Source organism: Globicephala melas, chromosome 11 (assembly GCF_963455315.2).
Source record: "Globicephala melas chromosome 11, mGloMel1.2, whole genome shotgun sequence".
Classification (NCBI taxonomy): Eukaryota; Metazoa; Chordata; class Mammalia; order Artiodactyla; family Delphinidae; genus Globicephala; species Globicephala melas.
The window spans coordinates 47,366,726-47,391,669 of NC_083324.2; the positions used below are offsets into that span (position 1 = coordinate 47,366,726).

Consider the following 24,944-nt stretch of genomic DNA (forward strand, 5'->3'; position numbering starts at 1 on the left):
GGGGGCTAGGGTGGTGGCTGCATAGCTTTTGAATCTTCCAAAATTCTCACAGAGCAACTACATAGAAGAAAAAAAAAAACCCCAGAAAATCCATGCACATTTACAATAAAACTAGGTAACAAGGTTTCCCCCAAAATACCAAAATACAAGCAAATAGAGATAACTACAAACTATCAACAGCAATAAAAAATTCATGGACTAGTATCTGTACAAGGGGAAGCTGAGGAACACGGTGGAAGAGGTACCTGGGAAAAACAGAATCCCAAAATAGCTAAGAGATATTCATTGGAAAGCATGGCTCAATAACTTTAGAACAGTAGGTGAAACTAGGAGGGGTTTTCTCCAATCCAACAGCAAGTGAATGCAAAGAGACTCTGGTAAGAATAGAAAGAGCTAGAACAGTCTGTCCCTGTGAACTCTTAAAACTGAGCAGCCAAGCCTCCCTTTTAGGTCAGGCTCCTCCAAAGAGGAGAAACTTCTGGAAGTGGAACCAAAATCAAGCTGGATAAGATGTTTTACTTCCAGCCATCATGCAGTAGCTGGAACGGTATTTGCCCTTTGGAGCCATAACAAGAAAACTAGACAAAATATAGGAGGCAACTATTTATTTCTGGACCTTGTACAATCCTCTAATCCCTGGGGGGAAAAAGGCAGTCAAAGTGAGGCTTATGACTGCCCCTGCTTTCTGCCTGGAGACAAATTCCAGTCCACAATGCAGGAAGTGCACCCCAGGCAGAGCCTGGCAACCTTGTCGAGTTGGGGACAGAGAGAGAGGTTGGAGCTCGGGAGATGAGGAAGGCTGCAGCAAACTGACGGGGCAGAGTACAGGGTGGAGGGAGCTGCAGAGAGAAAGCTGGAGGTCTTGCAGATGAGTCTCCTTGGGGCTTTTGCTGAATTCTAGGTTTCACATACACAGAATGATACTCCATGAGGTGAGGGAAGAAAGCAAGCAAGCTGAATAGTTCCAAGACTGGCACAGGATAGTTTTTAGTTCTAACCAGCCAAAGTGGAAAGTCCTCACTGAACACCCAGGACACTGAGAGTAAAGACTCAGAGGGTTACTCCATGGCAGTGGAGCTAAGCTAGCCCTAGATTCAAGGCTACTGTAAGCCCACACTACCAAGCCTTGAAATGATCAAGCTGATCTATAAGTAGCTTAAATACCTACCAGACAACAGGTCAACATTTTTAAAGGAATTTAACAAATCTGGCACTGTATAATAAAAAAAATTTAATTAAAAAAATTTTTTAATTACTAGATATGAGAGGAGGCAGGAAAATATGACCCATCAGGAGAAAAATCAGTCAACAGAAACAGAAATGACATAGATGATGTCATTATCAGTCAAGGCATTTTTAAAAGCTATTATAAATATGCTGAAAGATTTCTGGGAAAAGTGAACGTAATGAAGGGAGAATAAAATATCTCAGAAATGGACTTTCTAGAGAGAAAATAACTAGCGTCTTTCTAAAAAAAGATTAATTAGGTGGAATTGCCATTTTTTCCTAATGCGTGATCTGATCTTCATTACTTCTTCTGTCTTTTTTGTTCACTAGTTTATTATTATTACTGCTTTTTGAGTTGTATTTTTAATTCATTTAACTCTTACACTTTTATTTGTATCAATGTTACTGCATTTTAAAGCTATACTTCACCTATCACTGCTTTAATTATACCCATAGATTTCATTATGTCTTTTTTTTTTTGGCTGCACCACGCGGCTTGCAGAATCTTACTTCCCTGACTAGGGATTGAACCCAGGTCCTGGCAGTGAAAGCACCGAGTCCTAACCACTGGACCACCAGGGAATTTGCTCAATCTTTTTTTTTTTTTTTTTTTTTTTGCGGTACGCGGGCCTCTCACTGTTGTGGCTTCTCCCGTTGTGGAGCACAGGCTCCGGACGTGCAGGCTCAGAGTCCATGGCTCACGGGCCTAGCCACTCCGCGGCATGTGGGATCTTCCCGGACCGAGGCACGAACCTGCGTCCCCTGCATCGGCAGGCGGACTCTCAACCACTGCGCCACCAGGGAAGCCCGTAAGCTTTGCTTTTTATAATTTGTATGTGCCTGGTATATTTTTGTCCACCCCTTTACTTTTTAGCCTTTCTGGATCACTTATTTTAGGTGTGTCTCTTGTAAATAATAGACGGTAAGATGTTTGTTTGTAAGCCAAGCTGAACTTTTTTTTTAAATGATGAGTTTTCATTTACTGATACGGCTCATATGCTCGTCCTTATTACATTCACTCTGTATATGATGCTACACTTACTTTTTCCTTATTTAAGCGTTGATATTTGGTTTGTCGACTTGAAATGATATTCTTTGACTTGCACATACTGCCTTTGCAACAGAGCTCTTTGTACTGTCTTTTTCCTTCTTTTTGATTTATTTAGTTATGTTACTTCTACTGTGTCAAAGCACATGCCATTTGATACTCTTCTTCCACCCTTATCCCCACTTTCACTTTGGTCTTAGATCTAAAACTATTCAATGCTCACTATGAGTCCTTTGGCTGAAATTTCCCCAATCATCTCCTAGCTGGACGAAGCTTGTTTTAGTAGAATCCTAAGGGGGTTATGAGTACAATATTTCCTGAGCTCTTTTTAAACATCCTTGTTACTTAAAGGGCAGCTTAGCTGGACACAAAACAATTGGTTCATATGTTTTCTTTGAGTTTCTTGAAAATGTTGCTCCATTGCTACTTGCTTTTTGAAAAGTTTGATGCCAACCTGATCTCTCCTGCGTAAGAGACTAGGCCTTTTGGCCTAGAGAATATTCCCCCTCACCTGCAAAGTGTAATAGTTTGCTAGGATGTGTCTCAGTTGATCATTCTGGGTCAATTTTCCAAGTAACAAGATAGGCCCTTTCAAGATACAGATTCAGGAACTTCCCTGGTGGTCCAGTGGCTAAGACTCCATGCTCCCAATGCAGGCGGCCCAAGTTCTATCCCTAGTCAGAACATGCCACAACTAACACCCAACGCAGCCAAATATATAAATAAATATATATATTTTTTAAAAAGATATGGAGTCAGGTCTTTTGTTTTCAGGAATTTCTCTGGGGTTAGTTTTAAATATTAACTCTGCTCCATTGTCTTATATTTTAGCTTCAAGAGCTCCAACTTTAACTGTGTTAGTTTTTCTTTGCCTGTCTATCATTTTCTTTCTGGGCCTTTCCAGGTCTTCCTTTATATTGTTTTTGCTGTCTTAGCTTTTTTCATTCCTATCTTCTATATGCTTTATGGTACTTGCTGTCGTTCCTATTTTCATTTGGGTATGTTGTCAGGTAGTCTTCATTATCTAGGGTGACTTTACCTTTCTGTTCAAATTCTTTCCCAAGTTTGGTCAGTTCTCTTTCCATATACGCTTGTTGCTTTTTCATCTTTACTCTGAGTTTCTGAATTTCTGATCTGTGGTATTCTTTCATATCCGCCGTTGTTTTTTGTTTTAAAGTTCACGTTGGAGGGTTGTTAACAGTTTACCCTCTTTGTTCCTTTGTATTGGGTGTATTTCATTAGCTTGAAAAGTTATGATTCTCACTTTGTTTTCTTCCCATATTTGTACAAAGTGAGTTCCTTTTTCTATTTATGTTGACGTCCTTGTAATAATGGGCAACTCTACGGGGGCAGGGGTAAAATGGGGAATGGATTGAGTGGCTTTCTGTTTCTTGGTAGAAAAGAGATCTTTTATTGCTGGCTAATAATGTAATTTCTTTAATAAGTAATGTCTAGGTGGTGGTGGTGGGGAGAGTTGTCTGTTTTCTTCTGAATCTTTTTTTTTTTTTTTTGGTGGCATCGGGTCTTAGTCGCAGCCCGTGGGATCCTTCGTTGTGGCACGTGGGCTTCTCTCTAGTTGTGGCGTGCGGGCTCTAGAGCATGCAGGCTCAGTAGTTGTGGTGCAAGGGCTCTAGAGTGCACAGGCTCAGTAGTTGTGGCGCACGGGTTAGTTGCCCCGTGGCATGTGGGATCTTAGTTACCTGACCAGGGATCAAACCGGCATCCCCTGCATTGGAAGGCGGATTTTTAACCACTGGACCACCAGGGAAGTTCCTCTTCTGAATCTTTGACCTGTTGTTGATAGGCTGTTATCTTCAGCTTCTTGTTTCCCTTTTTGCCTTTATCCATCAAGCCCGCAAGGGACACCACTCCCTTTCAAGATGACGTCAGCTTTCTCACAAGTGATATCTCTGGTCCTACTCATTTTCTAAACCTCTTCCCTTGACTTCCCACTAGGGTAGTCTCTGTCTCTGCTCTGCTCCACCAGGTCTCAAAGCTGTTGCGGCATTTTCCTGCTCTGGATGAAATCACAAGTAGTTTGGTTTAACTGAAGTCCCAACATAGGTGTGGGCCTGCGGCAGAAGAAAAATCTGGAGGATTTTGCAGGAGGCAGACTTTCTGTGGAGGCTTCTGCAATAATTTGAGCAAGGAATAAAGTAAAACAGGGAGGGATGGAGAGAAAGGAACTGTTTTAAGAGTTACCAAAGGAATAACAAAAATCACTTGGTGACTGATTTGATGTGGGAAAGCAGATATCTGAGTTTTGGGTTTGGGTTCCTGAATGAATGAATGAAAGGATGGTTGGTGGTACCAATTCACTGAAACAGGAACTCTGGAGGAGGAGGTTTGGGGAAGGGCAAGGGAAGATAAGCAGAGTCTGGGGCTTCCCTCGTGGCACAGTGGTTAAAAATCCGCCTGCCAATACAGGGGACACGAGTTTGAGCCCTGGTCCGGGAAGATCCCACATGCCACAGAGCAACTAAGCCCGTGCGCCACAACTACTGAGCTTGCGCTCTAGAGCCCGCGAGCCACAACTACTGAGCCCATGTGCCACAACTACTGAGGCCCGCGTGCCTAGAGCCCGTGCTCCACAACAAGAGAAGCCACCGCAATGAGAAGCCCACTCACCACAACAAAGAGTAGCCCCCACTCTCCACAACTAGAGAAAGCTCGAGCGCGGCAACAAAGACCCGAAGCAGCCAAAAATAAATAAATTTTAAAAAAAGATTAAAATGACTCAAAATTAAAAAAAAAAAAAAAAGGATAAGCGGAGTCTGAAGTACCCCTGTGAGAATGTTGGCTGACTCCAAGGAGAGTTGTGGCTGGAAACATAGAGCTGGGTGTTACTAGTATATAAGTAGCAGTTGAAGCCCAAGGCTAGATGAAACCATCCAATAAGAGAGAATTGGAGGGAGAGAGGAATGAGAACAGAGATTTGGGGCCCAGCAATCATTAAGGAGTAGACAGAGCAGAAGTAACAGTAAAGAAGAAAGAATGAATGGTAGATCAGGAAAGTAGGAGAAAAGTTGGAGAGTATGGCTATCAGAAAGAAGACAAGGAGAAAAATAATTACTCAATGGATTAAGACATATAAAGTATGTCAAATGTATCATATTGATACTAAAAATCTAGTTGCTGTTAGAGGATGCTTGGCAATCAACTCATCATCTTGAAAACTAGTGAATAAAGAGGAAAGAATCTATTTATTTTGCTTTGTCTCTCCCATTCTGCTGACTTAGGTCCCGAAAGGGGAAAAGTCACAATTTTTATTGGACATATCCCAGGCTCAGTGTTATCTTGCCTCCTGGGATAAAAGACAGGAAGAGAGATGCTTTCCTGCCCTGGGCACAAGGGCACAGGGACACAAGCTGTGTTCAGGAGGATGTGCTAAGGTGGGCTTTAAGGTGGTCCTGGGCAGGTTGGAGCACCGTAAGGAGTCAGGTGGGCAGGCAGAGCTGCTTTCAACAGGGAAGAGGTTCCCTGCTGTCCAAGGCCACGTCTCCAAGTGGAATCAGTGAGACTGGGCCTGTGGAATTCACTCCGGAGGCCCCCGGGTCTGGGTCAGGATTCTCTGCTCAAGCATGGCATACCGCTGGAGGAGGGCCTCGTAGACCTGGAGGGGTGGAAAGAGCAGTTTAGGATGGCGAAGGGAAGGTGCTCTTACGTCTCTTTGCAACTTGCAATTTAAAAAATTCTACATCCCATGTATTTGCAATTTAAATTTTTTGCTGGGCAGAAAAAAGGAAGTGTCAATTCACAAAAGAAGAAATGCTAGTAGTTCTCAAACCTGTAGTTTAAGATCTTTAAAAAAGGCAAATTATGACAAGAAACCAGTTTTTGTTATCAAATCTACAAAATTTTAAAAAATTCTGATGAAGGTACCTGGAAATGGCTGTTTCATTGCACAGTTGGTAGAAGTTGGTGGTGCAATCCTTTTGTAAATCAATTCAACTTTATATTTGTATTAAGGGGCTTGAAAATGCCCATGGCTTTTGACCTAGTTATTCTACTTCTGCAAAGCTCTCCTAAGGAAGTAATCCTAAGTGTAGGGTGCTAGGCCCACCAAAGGTCCTCTTAGATACCACTAAATGTTCAGACTCATAAGACTACCATGGGCCACACCCTGGCCTTAAAAAGGATACACTGGAGAATCATGCATGTTGGCACAGTGGCTGCAGGAGACCATGAACAGTTTGCACAGGTGTCCAGGAAAGGGTATCTCTGCCTCCCTTCCTTCTTCCCTCCTTGCCCCCCAGGTTACAGCTCAGGTGCAAGGAGATGAAATCCACATCTTACAGGTGCAAGAACCACCCTGGCTTTGAAACCTCACTCCCCACAGGAGTATCCCTTGTTAACAACTCCATAGACAACAGCCATGCCCGTGAGAAGTCACTGCACTCAGGGAGCCCTAAGTATGACTTCCCCTTAGGTATTTATGTTTTCCCATTCCAGATGCAGTTTCCTAATTCAGGGCCATTTTGACATAGCAATGTTGCCTAGTAACACTGTTGACATTCCACTTTTATTGCAGAGCTAGAACATTAACCAAAAGTCAAATTCTCATGCAGAATAGGGAAAGGTTTTGTTAACCCTTTACCCACATAGCGTTAATTATAATAATTGACAAACTAGAAGCAACTGCTCTAAGACATGGAAAATGCTCGAGAAAATATGGTTCATTAGCCAGATAGAATATTATGCAGTCATTAAAAATAACATGTGTGTTCCTGTGCACCTCTGCAAATTGCATGATTAGTGTCTTAGTCCATTCTGGGTGCTATAACAAAAAAATACCATACATTGAGTAGCTTATAAACAACAGAAACTTGTTTATCACAGTTTTGAAGGCTGGGAAGTCCAAGATCAAGATGCCAGTAGATTCTGTCTGGTGAGAGCCTGATTCCTAGACAGTCATCTTCTTCTTGTGTCCTCACATGGGGGAAAGGGCCAGAGATCTCTCTGGGGTCTCTTTTGGAATGACACTAATCCCATCCTGAGTGCTCCAGCCTCATGACCTAATCACATTCATAAATTCCCACCTCCTCATACCATCACTTCGGGGGTAAAGATTTCAACTCATGAATTTTTAAAATTAGTTAAAAAAAAAAACCCAGTGGAGGCTAACACAACATTGTAAAGCAACCATACTCCAATAAAAATTAATTAAAATAAATGAATTTTGGAGAAGCCCAAACAGTCTGTAGCAATTAGGAATTTATCTTTTTTATGTGCCATTATCTCCCATTATATCCCAAACATACAAGAGATGGTGTGTTTGTATTCCTAGAGCTTAGCATAGTGCTAGGCACACAGTAAGAACTTAATAAATAGCTGTTAAATAAATGACTATGTGCAAACCAAAAAAAAAAAAGTATGTATACCTTTAAGAATATAAATTCTTAGCATAGTAAAAGTCTGTAGTAAAGAAATGTTTAAAAAAAAAGTAATAATATAACATGTAAAATATGTCAAACATGAAGAATATTTATGACAATGTAAACACAAATAATATAATAAATTGTATACTGTGAAAAAGAAAAGAATATAAATACTTACACTGTAATGTAGAATATTTAAAGCAGGCTATAAAATTATATATACAGTGTGCTGTGTAGTAAAATAAAACCAAAACCAAAACCAAAAAACCAACAAGGGAAAAAGGACCAGAAAGAAACACAATCCCACATTCTTCCTCTTCATTCTTTTTGTTTAAAGCTGTTTTCATCTGTAGCTCTGTAAGCCTTGCACTTTAGGTCAGCGCATGTGGTCTTACACACAAGCAACACAAGGCTGGCCAAGGGACCCAGATTTCCTTGGGACTCACATATACCACCAGGAGGTCATGCCAATCCCACTCCTTTTTTTTTTTTTTTTTTGCGGTACGCGGGCCTCTCAGTGCTGTGGCCTCTCCCGTTGCGGAGCACAGGCTCCAGATGCGCAGGCTCAGCGGCCATGGCTCACGGGCCTAGCCGCTCCGCGGCATGTGGGATCTCCCCAGACCGGGGCACGAACCCGTGTCCCCTGCATCGGCAGGCGGACTCTCAACCACTGCGCCACCAGGGAAGCCCCCATTCCTTCTTAATTTGGTTTAATTGGCTCCAAAGTCAAGGCCTTTAGTAACTGATTACGCAACTAGGGCCTACTCTTGGTGCAGTTGGAGCAGCTCTGCCTGTGAACTCAGACGTAAGAGGGCTGTGATGTCCTCTCCAAGGAGGAAATTGTAACATTCAGTAGAGCCTACAGGGAAAACACTGTTACTGTTTTGAGTTTCCACTTGAGCACACAGAGGTGCCACAGAAAGCAAACAGAGGATGTTGTCCTGCTCTCAAGGTATTTACAATCCAGTCCTCAAATAGGTCACTTATGCCAACAATCACAGACTGTCACTTCTTGCCAACTGGTGTTGAGAAGGATTCCGAGGTTACACTTGGGTTTAATGGTAAAGAGTTCCATGAGGTATTAGTGACTCTGGTCATGGGCAAGCCAGGGAGAGTGGCGGTACACACACTGAGTATCTGCCGCCTGTAATGAGGCCGCTGCAGCTGTTTGTTGCCCTAAAGCTTACCCTCACTACCTTCTTCCTTGCTGGCCTCCTTCTAGAGAGGATGAAAGAGCCAGACTCCACTTCAGCCTTTCTTACAACCAAGGTTGACAGTATAACCAAGTGGTAGTCTCTTGGGGGAGTTGAGGGAAACAGACCAGTATGTTTCTCCCTGAAAAGCAAGAGTGTGTGAGGAGAGACTCCTTGCCTAATGCCACGCTCTGATTTCTGCCTATGAATACAGTTGAGGGGGAACATGATGTTAGGAGAAGCTGCATACATCCTGTGGTCATGTGGAGCATACCTAGTACAGCACTATCCAATATGGTAGCCACAAGCCACACGCGGTCCTGGGCCCTTGAAATGTGACGGGCGCTATTAGCAGGAAATGCACACCAGATTTCAGATCTCAGCCAAACAAAAAAGTAAACTATCACATTAACAACTTTTCTTACTGATCACATGTTGAAATGACAATATTTTGGACATACTGGGTTAAATTAAATACATTAAAATTAGCCACTTATTTATTTTTACTTCTTTTTTCAAAAATGAGACTATTAGAAAATGTAAATGACGTATGTGGCTCTCATGATGTTCTCACTGTCCACTGCTGATCTGGAGAACTTCAGAAAACCTCACCCGTAGCCCTGACACTGTTGAACCACTGAACCAACACGGCAACACCGTCAGACTTCCTGTTGTACAGTAAAGCCATGATAGGGACTTCCCTGGTGGTCCAATGGTTAAGACTTCGAGCTTCCACTGCAGGGGTCGCAGGTTCAATCCCTGGTTGGGGAGCTAATTAAGATCCCGCATGCTGCGAGGCGTGGCCAAAAAAATAAAAAAATAAATAAAGCCATGATAGGCAAGGATTCTCTTTAACCCTCACAATTAGCAGGTTAAAAGTAGGCCAGACAGATGTCCCCACTTCCCAGTTGAAGAAACAGAGGTTCAGAGATGAGGAGTGCAGCTCAAGGTCATGTGAAGGTCACACGGAGAGGGAGAGGCACGATAAGAATCAGAACCCAAAGGCCCTTTATCTCAAGGTAGAATCTTTCTACTTCATTGAACTCCCTCTTAAACAGAAGGGCACACAACAGAAAGTAATAGAAGCCTGGGCAGACCCATGTGTGTGGGTTATCTAGTCACCTGGATAGCATGAGCTTCTGCTTCCAAGATAAGCTGTGAGACAATTCTCCAGGGTGTTTCTATATGTCTTGTGACAGCTTTTGTTCCAGACTATCTTTTCAAGGGTGTTTGTATAGCAAACAGCCTTGGAGGATAGGGAGAGGGAAAATTTGTTTGCTGACCAGGATGATAAAGATGTCTCCTTTGGACAGGTTTGCTCGCAGCTCCTTTATAACGCGCAGGGTCCCTCATTTGTGACACAGACACAGTGTGGGCACAGTATCCACCTGGGTCCACTCCACACTTCGGGGCCAAGGAAAACTGATGCAGACGTGAAGCTTATGCTGCCTGCTGTACTGTGAGTAATAAAGTCCTCTGTCTGTGTCACCCCCTGTGCCTGGACTGCAAGAACCTTGTGCAAACAGGAAGGGTGGTGAAATGGAAGCTATGGCATACCACCTGGATTGCCCCGCAGGAACAGAGGACTTATTCTCTCAGCCCTCAGCTGGCAGCCTCCTTTGTGGATTGCTTTGGCTATAGAGAGCTGCCTTACCCCATCCTGGGGTGGCCTGCAGGCAATAACTGATGGACATGGGGTATAAGGGCCCATCTCCCTCACCACAACTGGGTAAAACTCGAGTCATCCCAGCTTCAGAACTTCCGGTAGGATTGACGGAGGGCTCCCCTGAGATCGCGCTGCAGCTCACTTCCTGCCTCTGCGCAGCCCTGCCTCTTCCTTTTTCCTTCAACAGATGCAGATCCCAAGAGTGCCCCCTAATAAATCTCCTGTACCCTAATCAACAGCTCGGGGTCTGCTTTGCAGGGAACCCAACCCGTAACAAGTGGGGTCTGCCTTCCCTCTGACTGAGGGACCACACAGCTTTCTTGGATCCAGATTTCAGATCTGAATGGTAGAAACCCAGCACGTCTTATGTTTAAGTGACAGAGTCTTTCAGTGGCCTCTGTAACCCTGTGAGTTAGAAGGGTGCACCCCAAGGCATCTGAGCAAGGAAGATATGCCCAGTGAGCCATCTGATCCCTGGGGCTCTAAGATCAGCCGTATCTCTGAATCTCAGAGACAACCTGTCTTCTTTTGCGCTGTTTCCTTGACAATTAAAAAAAAAAGTAGATTTCCCCTTTAGTTGAGCACATCAGCTATAATGTAGGTGATAAAGAAAAACTTACCTTTTGGAAAAAAGAACGTAGTTGATTTTCACGATGCAAATGCCACGAATGAACTCTGATGGTCTCTTACCTGAGACGCTCCTGGGGTTGGGGCAGCAGCTAATCTGGGATTTGGGGCTAACTTCACAACCTCTGAAAAGGGCACATCTGTTCCAGCTGCAAGGCCTAGAAGGGAAAGCTCATTTCACGTCAGTGCCTGTTGCAAATGAAGGCGTTACCCGGAAATAGCATTTTATCTCTGGAGTGATAAAATGTTCTAAAACTGGATTATGGTGATGGTGTGCAACTCAGTAAAGTTAACTAAAAATCACTGAATTGTATGCTTAAGTATGGGTGATTTTTATGTTATAGAAATTGGGCCTCCATAAAACCATCTTTAAAAAAAGAGAGAAAGAGAAGAAAAGTTTCAAGTGCAGGCCTCTTCTCAGCAGGGCTTTCTTTGTCTGAAGCGCATGTGGGGAGGCAGCTAACCTCTGACCTCTGACAGAGGGGAGGGTCCGCTCGCCTCTCCTCCCTCACGTGGCTCCACTCTCCGAGTCGATCACTGCATTCCAGCCACCCCAACTGCTCTCAGTTCCTTCTGCTCAGAGCCTTTTCACTGTGTGGAATGTTCTTCTCTCTTCTCAGAAAAGCTGCCGCTAGGAACATCCCTTCCAGCTCTCAGCACCATCTGCTTTCCTCAGGGCATATCTCACTACTTCTGCCACAGATTTGTTTAAGGTCCCTCCCTTCTCGAGCCGGAAGCTCTCAGAGGCCAGGACTGGGTCTCCACTGGAGCCCTGGTGCCTGGCACACTGCCCGCATACAGGAGGCACTCCATAAATGCCCACCAAGCAAAAGAGTGGCAGGGCTGGAAAAGAGAGAAGGTTGCCATAGGTGGGCAGGAAACAGTAAGGGATTTCCGGGCAATTTAAGGAGTATCAGACTGAAGGGAAACTCAAGACCACCGAGAGGGGAGGAGGGCCCTGAAGATGTGAGGCCCAGTTTTCTCTCTGAAGGATGCTGGAATATCCCAGCCCAGAGCTGTGTGGATGAGGGGACACAGTGGGGTGGGGTAGCCACCACAGAGACTACTTGAAAGACTCTTGTCCCCCTCTACTCACTCACAGACTGGCTTTCATCCCTGGACCCAGCTGGAGAGAATGGATGTCCCCATAAAGTGGGAACTGGTGTGCTGGGACCTAGCTCAGGTTTTAGTTTTGGAGGGCAGAGCAGGGCAGTACCCCCAGGTAATGTCTGACAACTAAATAGGCATGGAAAAGGAAAAATAAGAAAGAAACACAGTGCAGCACAGCAGCAGAGGCCCCAAAGGGTAGTTCCTTTTCTGCTTCGGCAAAAGGAGTATAAAGTAAACCCCAGACTCCTCATGGGCAACACTGAAGGCTGGAAGCTTATGGAATGGTGTTTTCAAAGTTCTGAGGAAAATATTTTAGAGTCCTTTGTCCAGCCAAGGTAGCGTTCTCTGGGAGGCTGAAACCAAGCCCTTGCTGGACATGCAAGCCCTCAGAAAATGATCACCTACTGAATTTCCTCTTAATTATGTATTCTGGCTGTATATTCCAACAACACCAACATAGAAATGAAGGAAAAAGAAACTGCAGAGTCAGAAAAAAAAAGACAAACTCATACGTCAGTGCAAATAAAAGCCAACATGTTGTAAAGTTTGATTAAAAACATGACAGCCTAGAAATAAACTGCCCGTTCCCTGGTGGCCTAGTGGTTAGGACTCTATCCTTTCACTGCTGTGGCCTGGGTTCAATCCCTGGTCGGAGAACTGAGATCCCACAAGCCGTAAGAAAAAAAAAGAAAGAAAGGAAAGAAAAGAAAAGAAAAGGAAGGAAGGAAGGAAGGAAGGAAAGAAAGAAAGAAAGAAAGAAAGAAAGAAAGAAAGAAAGAAAGAAAGAAAGAAAGAGAGAGAAAGAGAGAAAGAGAGAAAGAGAGAAAGAAAGAGAGAAAGAGAGAAAGAAAGAAAGAGAAAGAAATTGCCCAATGATCTTGATACAGGCGGTGGCACAAGGTGGGGCAAGGTGGATAGGGTGGAGAGGGAGGGGAATGAAAGAGTAAGAGTTTAATTATTAAGAGAAGTCTATGGTCCCTGATTAATTCTCAATGTTGAAAGAAAACATACAAGTTTAAATAGGTGTGTTAAAAAGTTAAGGATAAATGGGTGAAGAATGCAACCGCTAGAGGGAAAGGACAACGCCCTCGAGTTACATGGGTGGCCGGAGGAGTGGCCTGAGCAGGCAGAGGACAGGGCAAGTCGACCACATGGGTGGAAGAACGCCCTCGTGGGCCTGTGCTGCTTCCGCAGTTTCAGGGAGGCCTCCATCAGAGCCTTGGTTCCCCACTGCCCCCAAGGAGCTGTCCAGGGTCCTGGACTGCTTGGCTCGGAAGCCTCCACCTTTGTCTCAACTTCTGCTCTTGTTGAAAAGATGGCTCTGGACTTTATCTACCCCTTCCTGCCCACCAGCTGTCCAGACCCATGCCCAAGGGCCCTCAACCAATGTCCCTGGGCTGAGTCTGACTCTGACCAGGCCTCATTTAGTTAGGACCCTGCCTCTCTTTCCCAGTTTAAGTAAAGCACAGAGGAACAGAGGGTTTGGGTTGGTTCCCCCCTGCTGGGAGGGGAGAAAAGTGAAGCTAAAGACCCCAAGCCTCCCATGTCCCTAAAGACCGGGAACATCCCAGTCTCCCCTTTCCACTGTCCTCAGCCCAGCCACTGCCCCAACCGCTTCCAGAGGCATCTGGCGCCATCCCCTGACCTACCATGGAAAGCTCGGTAAGCAGAGCCCACACAGGCTGAGTTGGCTGTGTCTGTGACATACACTGGGGTGCCAAACACATCTGCCAGCACCTGGAAAGGACAGAAGTGCTTACTGTGGTGAGTCACTCCTCAGAGGGAGCATGCACACAGACATGCGTTTTCTGGGCTCTCTTTTCTAATACGTCTTCTGATATCTACTGCCTTAAAGGAAGTACACTTGGCTATGCCGCCCTGGTGATAATAGGGTCAGGGTGACCTGGGAGAAGTCTCTAGTGAAGGGCCACAGCTCTCTGGGTTGTCCCTGCATTGTTTAACCGTTTTATCAAAGACGAGGAGAAGATTGAGAAAGTATGCTTAGCAACAAACAATCAAGGTGGAGATGGCTAGGTCTCAGACTAATATTAACAAGGCCAAACAAACCCACACTAACAAATGCATGTCTTATAGGAATAAAGATAAAGTTTTCCACGTAGGTCCCCAAAATAAATTGCATAAATTTAGAATAGAGGATGTGTACTAAGGGGAGCTCACATGGAAAAGACTTGGGGGTCTTAGTTAACCAGAGATATTGTTGATGCCCCATCTGGATCCCGTTACTGGACCGGTGTGCACCCTCACCCAGATGCTGTTGAGTATTGGCTGCTAACGGCTCACAGCTGCCCCTCCTCAAAAGAATTGCTCTTTACTGAACAGAGGCTGCCTCTCACAGGAGGTTATTCGTATCTCTTCCCACGACAGCCAGTTGGCCCTCTTACCCCAAGGTGGAAGCAAGTCTGCGGCATAGTTCATGGACCATATCTCCCCATGGGATGGAGCTGAAGCTGACTCCAACCAAAACCACATCCTTGCCTATCCTTCTTCCCCTGCCCTACCTGGATCCCTCACTCCCTTTCTCCTGGGAGCACTCTCCCAACAAATCACTCATAGAATAATTTCCGTTGCAGGCTCTGCTTCTAGAGAATCTTACCTAAGACAGGTATACTATTGTACAAGTCAACAGTCGATTCAGTTACTCCAACAGCTAAGGCAGCCTCGGGCTATACCCTAAAATTCTCAGTGTCCCAATAAGACACCAACAGCCCCATGATTTGGGGCTAACAGCTTGATTGTCAGATATCTGCAGGTTGATTCTACTTTGGGTCATATATGTCTAGCATAATGAAGGGCCAGAAAGACAGTGACAAATTCTGGCAACTGTATTATAAGAGGAATGGCTGGGAAAATCAGAGATGTTTAAATTGGAAGGGGGAAACCTTGAGGAAGACAAGAACATTGGCATTAGATGTCAGAAGGTTTGCCATGAAGGACAGGCACTTTCTGTGTGACTCCAGAGGCCAGTGCTGGTATCAGAGAGTGGAGTTGTACAGGGCAGTGGTTTTCACTTGAGCGTAAGATAGAATCTGCTTGCCACGTGCGCTGTAAAGAGCTGGCTTCCTGGGAAAGAATGAGCTGTAAGCTCCCCATCCCTGCAGGAGCGGGAACAGAGGCAGTGTTACTGCTGAGTGTCTGGCTCTTAGAAGTATTAGACGTGGAAGAGGCCCTAGCTCAGGGCTTGCTACCGGCACTTACCTGCAAGATGTCTCTGTTGTGAGATGCTCCTCCGGTGGCCAAAATCTTTGTCTTAGGCACTGTAAGGAAAAAGAAAACAAAAAACAAACGGCTGTGACAATTCCCCCAAGGCAGAAAAGGCTGCTTTCCAGAGTTCTTCTACCACAAAGAGCTAGTGTCTGGCCAATGCCTCTTGCTTATCACACAGGACTGCGTGGGAGATCTAAAGCGGGTTCTGTCCACGCACGTCCAACATGAAATTTGCTCGTGAGGCTGCTTCCTCATCCACCTCTTGGGCATGCAACTGAAGAGGGTACACAGGACGGGTTCTAAGGTTCTGGCAATGTTCTATTTCTTTCCTTTTTTTTTTTTTTTAGCGGTACGCGGGCCTCTCACTGTTGTGGCCTCTCCCGTTGCAGAGCACAGGCTCCGGATGCGCAGGCTCAGCGGCCATGGCTCACGGGCCCAGCCGCTCTGTGGCATGTGGGATCTTCCCAGACCGGGGCACGAACCCGTGTCCCCTGCATCGGCAGGCGGACTCTCAACCACTGCGCCACCAGGGAATCCCTATATGTCCTCTTCATAGGTACAAAGGGAATAGGGCCCTGGCTTTATAAAAAATAAACTCATAATGGAGACTGGAAGAAAACGGTCCTAGATGGCAGGAGTGGTTAGGGTGAGGGGATGGGATTATAGGTAGTTTTCTTTCCTTTATTTTCCAAACTTGCTATTATAAGGTTTTTCTGCTCTTATAAGTCAACCTAAACAAAATGAAATATACATCGAAATATAAGCTGAAAAGGGACGATGGCTTTAGCCCCGCCCAGCTGGGTGCATATGTTTCACACTGTCCAAACATCAAGAAAGTGATCATTCCTTAAAGAAAGCAGAGGTAACCCCGTGGTTCAGAACCCAGAGTCTGGAACCAGACTGGCTTGGTTCAGAAGCTCTGAGCAGGTGATGTAACACTCTGAGTCTTGGTCTCCTACTTTGTGAAGCAGGAGTAATACTGGTACCCACCCCAGACACTTTGTTGTTAATAAACATAACGTGCTTAGGGACCAGGCTGGGCACACAGTACGTGCTCAATAAATGTTGGCAGCTATTATTATCATGATCATCAGTCTTACTTCAAACGTCTTTTTATTCTTCTTAGATGTTATTAAAACGAGATTATGACAGTTCAGGAATGAAACGCTAGGGAATTCCCCGGCGGTCCAGTGGTAAGGACTCCACGCTTTCACTGACAGGACCCAGGGTTCAATCCCTGGTCGGGGAACTAAGATCCCGTGATGCCAGACTTCCCTGGTGGCGCAGTGGTTAAGAATCCGCCTGCCAATGCAGGGGACACGGATTTGAACCCTGGTCCAGGAAGATCCCACATGCTGCCGAGCAACTAAGCCTGTGAGCCACAACTACTGAGCCTGCTCTCTAGAGCCCACGAGCCACAACTACTGAGCCCACGTGCCACAACTACTGAAGACCATGCACCTAGAGCCCGTGCTCTGCAACGAGAAGCCACCGCAATGAGAAGCCTGTGCACTGCAACGAAGAATAGCCTCCGCTCACCACAACTAGAGAAAGCCCGCACGCAGCAACGAAGACCCAACACAGCTAAAAATAAATAAATAAACTTATTTTTTAAAAAAAGATCCCACGATGCCACAAGCCATGCAGCCACTGGGAGCACGATGCCTACAGTTCGTGCAGCCCTTTTGCCCTTTTAGGTTCAAGCGCATTCATTCATGTGATCTTGTTTGAGAGGAACCCAGCAGAGCTGGCAGGACAGGTTTGATTCGGCCCTTAAGCTTGCTAAGAGGATAAGTAACCTTATGCTGTTTTGCACAAGAATCGCTTCAGAGGCACACTAGCTCCCTGGAGCCCAGGAGGGCCCCTCCGCCCTCACTGCCTCTCCCCTCACACTGGGCCGGTGGAGACAGCCCCCCAGCCGCCCAAAGTGCCCCCTCCTGACGACCGGAAAACCCTTCGTGCCAGTCATTCACGCCCACCTCAGCACCATCTCTGCCCTGCTCACCTGGGCTCACTTCTCAGGGACCTTGGAAGCCTTTGGAGACCTTGGGGGAATTTCGTTTTACACTCTGGGTGGGGGGATGGAGAGGAGTGGGACTGTTTATAAAGTTCATTCTATTTAAAAAATTCTGTTGAACTAAAACATACATCCTAACAAATGTACATACATACCATAAGCTGACAGCTTGACACATTTTCACAACTAAACACACCTGTGTAACCTAGGAAACAGAGCCTCACCAGCACCCCAGAGGCCCTCCATGCCCCCCGAAAGGTAACTACTAACGATCCAAACTTCCAACAACAGCAGATGGTTTTGTCTGCTTTTGAATCTGACGTCCACGGAACCTGCCACGCGTACTTTTGGGTTTGGCTTCTTTTGCTCAGCGTTTTCATTTATAAGATTCATCCATTCTGTTGTGCGTGGCTAAGGCTGGTTCATTTTCATTTCTGTGTAGGATCATGTCGCCTGAACACCCCACGAGGCATCTATCTCACCATCGATGGGCACTGTGTTGTTTCCAGCATGGGGTGCTAAGCACAGGGCCACAGGCAGCGTCCTCCTGCACGTCTTTAGTGAACACATGTCCACATCTCTGTCTCACATCCACCGAGAAGTGAAGCTGCTGGGTGGACGTGTATGCAGCTTTAGTAGATGCTGCCTAACAGGTTTTCAAAAAGGTTTACCTAGTGCTTATTTTTGAAGTATCCTTTTACTTATTTGGTTCAAAGACATAAAACATATACTACATAGGATTGTCCTTAAAAGTATCATGAGGAGGCCTTCAAGCTAAGAGGATTCAGGGGTTTTCTACCTTCTCTTGACCACGGCTGGCCCAGAGGGACAATACATCTTGGAAACCTGGACTCTCTGGTCGGCGGGTCCAACCTCCTTCAGACGCCCCCCACCCCCTGCCGGACCACTGCAGCGCCATCAAAAAGGGGAACTCGCTGACCTCCTAAAGCTGCCCACACTCCATAGCTCAAGTTCTTAGAAGTCCCTTCCTTCCCCATGGGCCTCCCCTGGCCCTGGTTCTGCCCTCTCCATTGCAGGGCTCTCAGTTCTGATAGTGGTTCTACCTCCCCTCTCTTCCCTGTTGAAGCTGAAATGTCCAGAGCTGTGCCCCACAGGCAGATGGGGCCTGCCCAGGCTATAAGGTGAAGGTCCAGTGATGGCCCCAGCCCAGACCTTTCCCACCTGCGTTGCCCGTGTCCTTGGGATCCAGAGCTTAGGACATTTAGTCTGCAGGTTGGAGTGTAGGGTTACAGAAAGATCTCCCAAGTCCTATAGCTCCTGGCCGAGGAGGTGAGGCTCCTGGGGACGCAGCAGAGATGCAGGAACAACCTGCCCCCTAGTCTATGCCTGTCCACAGTGCCAGTTGATCGCTTTCTCACCCCACCACCAGGAGCCAGGCTCCACGTCCCTCCTGCGCAAACAGGGCCCGTGTAATGGAGCCTTAACAGACAGTGTCCACTAGGCCTGGCCTGAAGCCCAGGAAGGGCCTCAAGCACCTCAGGGTAGGAGCAGAACCCTTAGCGCCCACCCCAGCACACAGCCCGCCAGCAGCTCACTTACTGACTCGATAGCCCAGGCCCTCGGCATGGATCTTCTTGGCCATGAACTGTCCTTCGATCAGTGCTCGAATCTCCACGTCCCAGGGGAATGCTGAGACCTGATTCCAGGAGAAAGTGGGCAGAGTGAAGAACTCTCATTGTCCACTCACTGTGTGTGTGTGTGTGTGTGTGTGTGTGTGTGTGTGTGTGTGTGTGTGTGTGTGTGGTGCGTATGTATGCGGTGTATGCGTGTGTGTGGCGTCTTTTTAACAGTAGCCCAGATTCAGAGCTCATGACTCAGGCCTCCACTGGAGCTCACCCATAGTTGTGCTCTTGAACCACTAACTTGTTTGTCACACACTCGCACACACACACACGTGCTCACGGCCTCACGCGTGTATCACTTTGGGGAGTCAGAGGATGGGAGAGCTCAGTTTCAGGCTGCCGAGGGTTCCAGTTCTGCCTCTGCCATTCAGCTCTACGACCTTGAATAAGTTAATGTAAATCTTATTGAGCCTCATTTTCTTTCTTTTTTTGTTTAACACCTTTATTGGACTATAATTGTTTACAGTGGTGTGTCAGTTTCTGCTTTATAACAAAGCGAATCAGCTATACATATACATATATCCCCATACCTCCTCCCTCTTGAGTCTCTCATTTTCTTTGTTAACAGAACTGAGGTAATGGGAGCACCTACGTTTCAGGGTTGTTAAAAAGCAGACAGCAGAGCCTGGTCAATGTAGCTGATGCTCATGAAGGGAGAGCTTGTGCTGAGAACCCACCACTGTGGCACGCCCTTTGCCCTTCCAGCTAAAGCTGAATGGCACCAACTCCAGCCTCACCCTGCTCCCCAGACCCTGAGACCAGTGACTGATGCCACCGCTCCCTCCCTCAGGAACTGCTCCAACCCAACTCACCTGCTTTCAGTTCCTAAGCTTCTCCCTCTGCCAGGACTCCGCCCAAGCTTCCCATGTGGGATCCCTCTCATCCTTCAAGTCTGCACCTAAAGGCCACCTCCTCAGGGAGGCCCACCTGATCACCCTATCCAAGGCAAGTCCCTGGCACATGCCCTGCTTTCCCCTACGTCGCTTGGTTCCTTCCCGTCTGAGCCACATCACACACCGTAATCGTGTGTGTGTTCGTTCACCTGTTTACATCCTCCTAGACACTGGGCTCCGTGGAGCAGGGACCCTGTTTGTCTTGTTTGCACCAATCATACATATCTGTTGATTGAAGAAATGAACGAAGAAAACTCCCTTCTTGATAAACCCAGACAGATTTACACAAAAGAGAACAGGCATGTCTTCTTTCTACGAGCAACAGAAACCAAACTGACCCCCACCAGAAGACTGAGATGAACTCCCTATACTTTAGGCAAAGCTTTCCATCTACAATACAATACGTAATACCATCATCGGCATATAATCCAACACCAACTCTGTTACACTGAGTAGACAGAGTGACTTACTGAAATTCCCCAGACACCTTTTAGGGTCAGAAAAGTCTCTCAGGTCCAATCCAAAATGTGGTGATGACTCTGGTAACCATCTCACAGAAAAGTCAATTCCAAGCAGCAAGTATCAACCAAATCCCTCCTGGGAAAGGTTGCGTGGTGGAGGGCAAATAAAATAGCGGCTTTAGGGCCAGAAAGGACTGGGTTTGACCACCTCCACCACCTAGGCCCTGGTGCCTTGGGTGAGCTATTCAGTTTCTCCATCTGTAAAGGGGATGAAAATACCTAATTCACAGAGTTGCTCTGAGAGGTAAATGAGGAAGATAAAGAAACCCACATACATAGTGCCTGGAACTAAACTGTGCTTGATAAACGTCAGCAAATGTTAGTGTCTCCTGTGCCAGAGGCTCTTTCAATCAGGAGGAAATTCATCGTCTGGAGATGGGAGGTATAGGATAAGGCTCGCCAAGGAAACAGCCTCCAAGATGCTTAATGACGTTCAGTGGGAGCACACGTTAGCTCAGGGAGAACACTTAGGTGTTCCACACTCCTCTTTGTGAGAAAGTACAGCGTCTGTCTTATATCTTGCTGATGCCCCAGCATTTACAGTGCACCCTAGCACATCAAAAGTATTGTTTTATTATGACAAACCCACAGTCAACATAATACTCAACAGTGAAAAGGTGAAAGCCTTCCCACTAAATTCAGGAACAAGATAAGGATGCCCACTCTCACTACTTCTATTCAACATAGTATTGGAAGTCTTAGCCACAGCAATCAGACAAGAAAAAGAAATAAAACTGGAGGGAAGAGGTAAAACTGTCACTATTTGCAGATGACATGATAATTTATATAGAGAACCCTAAAGTCTCCACACAAAAACTATTAGAACTATGGGCTTCCCTGGTGGCGCAGTGGTTGAGAGTCTGCCTGCCCATGCAGGGGACACCGGTTTGTGACCCGGTCCGGGAAGATCCCACGTGCCACGGAGCGGCTGGGCCCGTGAGCCATGGCCGCTGAGCCTGCGTGTCCGGAGCCTGTGCTCCGCAACGGAAGAGGCCACAACAGTGAGAGGCCTGCGTACCGCAAAAAAAAAAAGCAAGAAAAACAAAAAAAAACCTATTAGAACTAATAAATGAATTCAGCATGGTAGCAGGATACAAGTTTGTTTGTTTTGGGGGGTTTTTTTTGGCAGCACACAGGATCTTCATTGCTGGATGAAGTGCAGGATCTTTAGTTGCGGCATGTGGAATCTAGTTCCCTGACCAGGGATCAAACCTGGGCCCCCTGCATTGGGAGCGAGGAGTCTTAGCCACTGGACCGCCAGGGAAGTCCCAGGATACAAGATTAATACATAGAAATCTGCTACACTAATAATGAAATATCAGAACGAGAAAGTAAACAAACAATCCCATTTAAAATGGCATAAAAAACAGAACCTAGGAATAAATTAACCAAGGAGCTTAAAGACCTATACGCTGAGAACTATAAAACTAAAGGAAACCGAAGATGATTCAAAGAAATGGAAAGATATCCCATGCTTTTGGATTGGCAGAATTAATATTGTTGAAATGGCCATACTACCCAAAGCAATCTACAGATTTAATGCAATCTCTATCAAAATACCCATGACATCTTTTCACAAAACTAGAACAGTCTTAAAATTTACATGGAACCACAAAACACCCAAAATTGCCAAAGCAATTTTGAGGAAAAAGAACAAGGGTGGAAGCATAACCCTTCCGGACTTCAGACCATACTACAAAGCTACAGTAAAAGAGCATGGTATTGGCACAAAAACAGACATATAGATCAATGCAACAGAATAGCGAGCCCAGAAATAAACCCACTCACCTACAGTAAATTAATCCATGACAAATGAGGCAAGAATATACAATGGAGAAAAGATAGTCTCTTCAACAAGTGGTGTTGGGAAAGCTAGATAGCCATATGTAACTCAATGAAGTTAGAACACTGCCTCACACCATACACAAAAATAAACTCAAAATGGCTTACAGACCTAAATATAAGACATGACACCATAAAACTCCTAGAAGAGAACATAGGCAAAATATTCTCTGACATAAATCATACCAATGTTTTCTCAGCTCGGTCTCCCAAAGCAAAAGAAATAAAAGGAAAAATAAACAAAGGGGATCTAATCAAACTTAAAAGCTTTTGCACAGCACAGAAAACGATCAACAAAATGAAAAGACAACCTGTGGACTGGGAGAAAATATTTACAGATGATGAGACTGACAAGAGGTTAATATCCAAAATATACAAACAGCTCATACAACTCAATATTGAAAAAACCCAATCAAAAAATATGTAGAAGACCTAAATAGGCATTTTTCCAAAGAATACATACAAATGGCCAACAGACACATGAAAAGATGCTCAACATCACTAATTATCACACCAGTCAGAATGGCCATCATCAAAAAGTCAACAAATAATAAATGCTAGAGAGGGTGTGGAGAAAAGGGAATCCTCCTACTGTTGCTGGGAATGTAAATTGGTGCAGCCACTATGAAGAACAGTATGGAGGGTCCTTAGAGCTACCATATGATCCAGCAATCCCACTCCTGGGCATATATCAGGGAAAACTCTAATTGGAAAAAATACGTGAAGCCCCAACGTTCACAGCAGCATTATTTACAATAGCCAAGACATGGAAACAACCCAAGTGCCCATCAGCAGATGACTGGCTTAAGAAGATATTGTATATATGCAACAGAATATATATTTTTTAAAATATCTTTTGGCCACGCCACACGGCATATGGGATCTTATTCCCCAACCAAGGATCGAACCCATGCACAACTGCATTGGAAACCGAGAGTCTTAACCACTGGACCCAGGTAGGTCCCTATACAACAGAGTATTAGCCATAAAAAAGAATGAAATGTTGCCATTTGCAGCAACATGGATGGACCTAGAGAGTGGTATACTTAGTGAAGTAAGTCAGAGAAAGATAAATATCATATGATATCATTTATATGAGGAATCTAAAAATACAAATGAATCTATATACAAAACAGAAACAGACTTGCAGACATAGAAAACAAACTAATGGTTACTGGTGGGGGAGGGTGGTGGCAAATTAGGAGTATGGGATTAGATACAAACTACTTACTATACATAAAATAGATAAGCAACAAGGATTTACAGTGCAGCACAGGGAATTATATTCAATATCTTGTAATAATTTATGATGGAATATAATCTGAAAAAGAACTGAATCATTTTGCTGTACATCTGAAGCTAACACAATATTGTAAATCCACAATATTTCAATTTAAAGAAAAAATATTTAAATACTTGTTTTATCAATGGCTGAGTAAATGAATGAGGTCCCTAAAACTAGCATAATTTGATAGGCATTTGTTAAATAGTCAAAAATGGAGCCACTGTAGCTCCAATACCAATAACACACGTACCTCATGGTTTTCTGCACTAAACCTATGACGCCCAATAATTTCAGGGGTGATCTCCATTACATCAAAATAAAAACCTGAAATAAGACCAGGAAGAGATTAGTTGTCAGTGGTCAAAAACAAAAGATCAGCTTCTCAATAGCCTTAGAAAAAAGCAGGGTGAAATGACCCTATATCCCTGTTCCCTGGGACCCCCTATCCCCTGGAGACCTGTGAATATTCTCAGGTCCTTCTCTCCAGCAGGACGGAGGGCAAATGGAAAGGCCTAGGCTAGCTTTTCGTGGAGACAGCTCTTCCAGCTCTCATGTGGCCGCCCAGGCCAGGAGACAGCTAGCTGTCCAACTAACCCTAAAATACCAATATGGGTTTGACCAAGGGAGGCACATCCCCTCCCTGCTCAAAAGGCCTGCCCCAATGCTGGGCACTTTTCCCAACAAGACCTCGTGTCTGGGGCAGAAAGCTGCATGTGGGCATGCACCAGGGCAGAGTAGGCACTGTGGCTGCCATCTCTGATGCTGTCACCAGGGGCTTCGAGGGGCACAGAAGATGCAGCTCTGGCCTGATCTGCCACTCCCCACCTCACTCAGATCATGGGGTCTCACGCTAGTTTTAAGGGCCATGGAGCAGAAGTGCAGACAGTCAGGGCTCCCCTTGGCTTCTCCCTGGCCCTGCCCCTCCCCGCAGCAGCTGCTGCCCCTTCACAGACCCAGGCATCCCGAAACAGCCTACCCAGGTTTCCGCTGTTCCCCATCTCTGTGGACTGCAGCGCCTTAGAGAACTCGCTCCAGGAACTGGAAGCCAACTCATCGCGGATCTTCTCTCTCATGAGGGAGCCGTTTTTAAAGCTGCAGAAGTGCACACAACCCTGAGGGAGGGACCTGGGGCTTGCTGACTGGACCCACGGGCTTTGGTGAAGAGTCCCAGGTAGAGGGGCTGCAGGTCAGGCTGGACCACAACCCCAGCCAGTGCACAGCAGGGATCTGAGGTTCCTCCTCAGGTATCAGACCCAGCGCATGTTCCTG

At 45.7% G+C, this 24,944-nt stretch overlaps 1 protein-coding gene across 5 annotated transcripts in view; it reads right to left on the minus strand.

Moving 5' to 3' along the window:
• Positions 1 to 1,881: 1,881 nt before the first annotated feature.
• The window catches only part of XYLB (xylulokinase), a 54,857-nt gene continuing 31,794 nt past the window's right edge, over positions 1,882 to 24,944 (minus strand). For all 5 annotated transcript variants that reach the window (XM_060307704.1, XM_060307702.1, XM_030830185.2 and 2 more), the window contains 7 exons: positions 24,652 to 24,767; positions 23,926 to 23,999; positions 19,052 to 19,148; positions 15,466 to 15,524; positions 13,899 to 13,986; positions 11,203 to 11,297; positions 1,882 to 5,888 (listed from right to left, as the gene is read on the minus strand). In XM_060307704.1, coding sequence (XP_060163687.1) covers positions 5,811 to 5,888; positions 11,203 to 11,297; positions 13,899 to 13,986; positions 15,466 to 15,524; positions 19,052 to 19,148; positions 23,926 to 23,999; positions 24,652 to 24,767 — 607 coding nt within the window. In that variant the 3' untranslated portion in view covers positions 1,882 to 5,810. The remainder of the gene's footprint in view (positions 5,889 to 11,202; positions 11,298 to 13,898; positions 13,987 to 15,465; positions 15,525 to 19,051; positions 19,149 to 23,925; positions 24,000 to 24,651; positions 24,768 to 24,944) is intronic.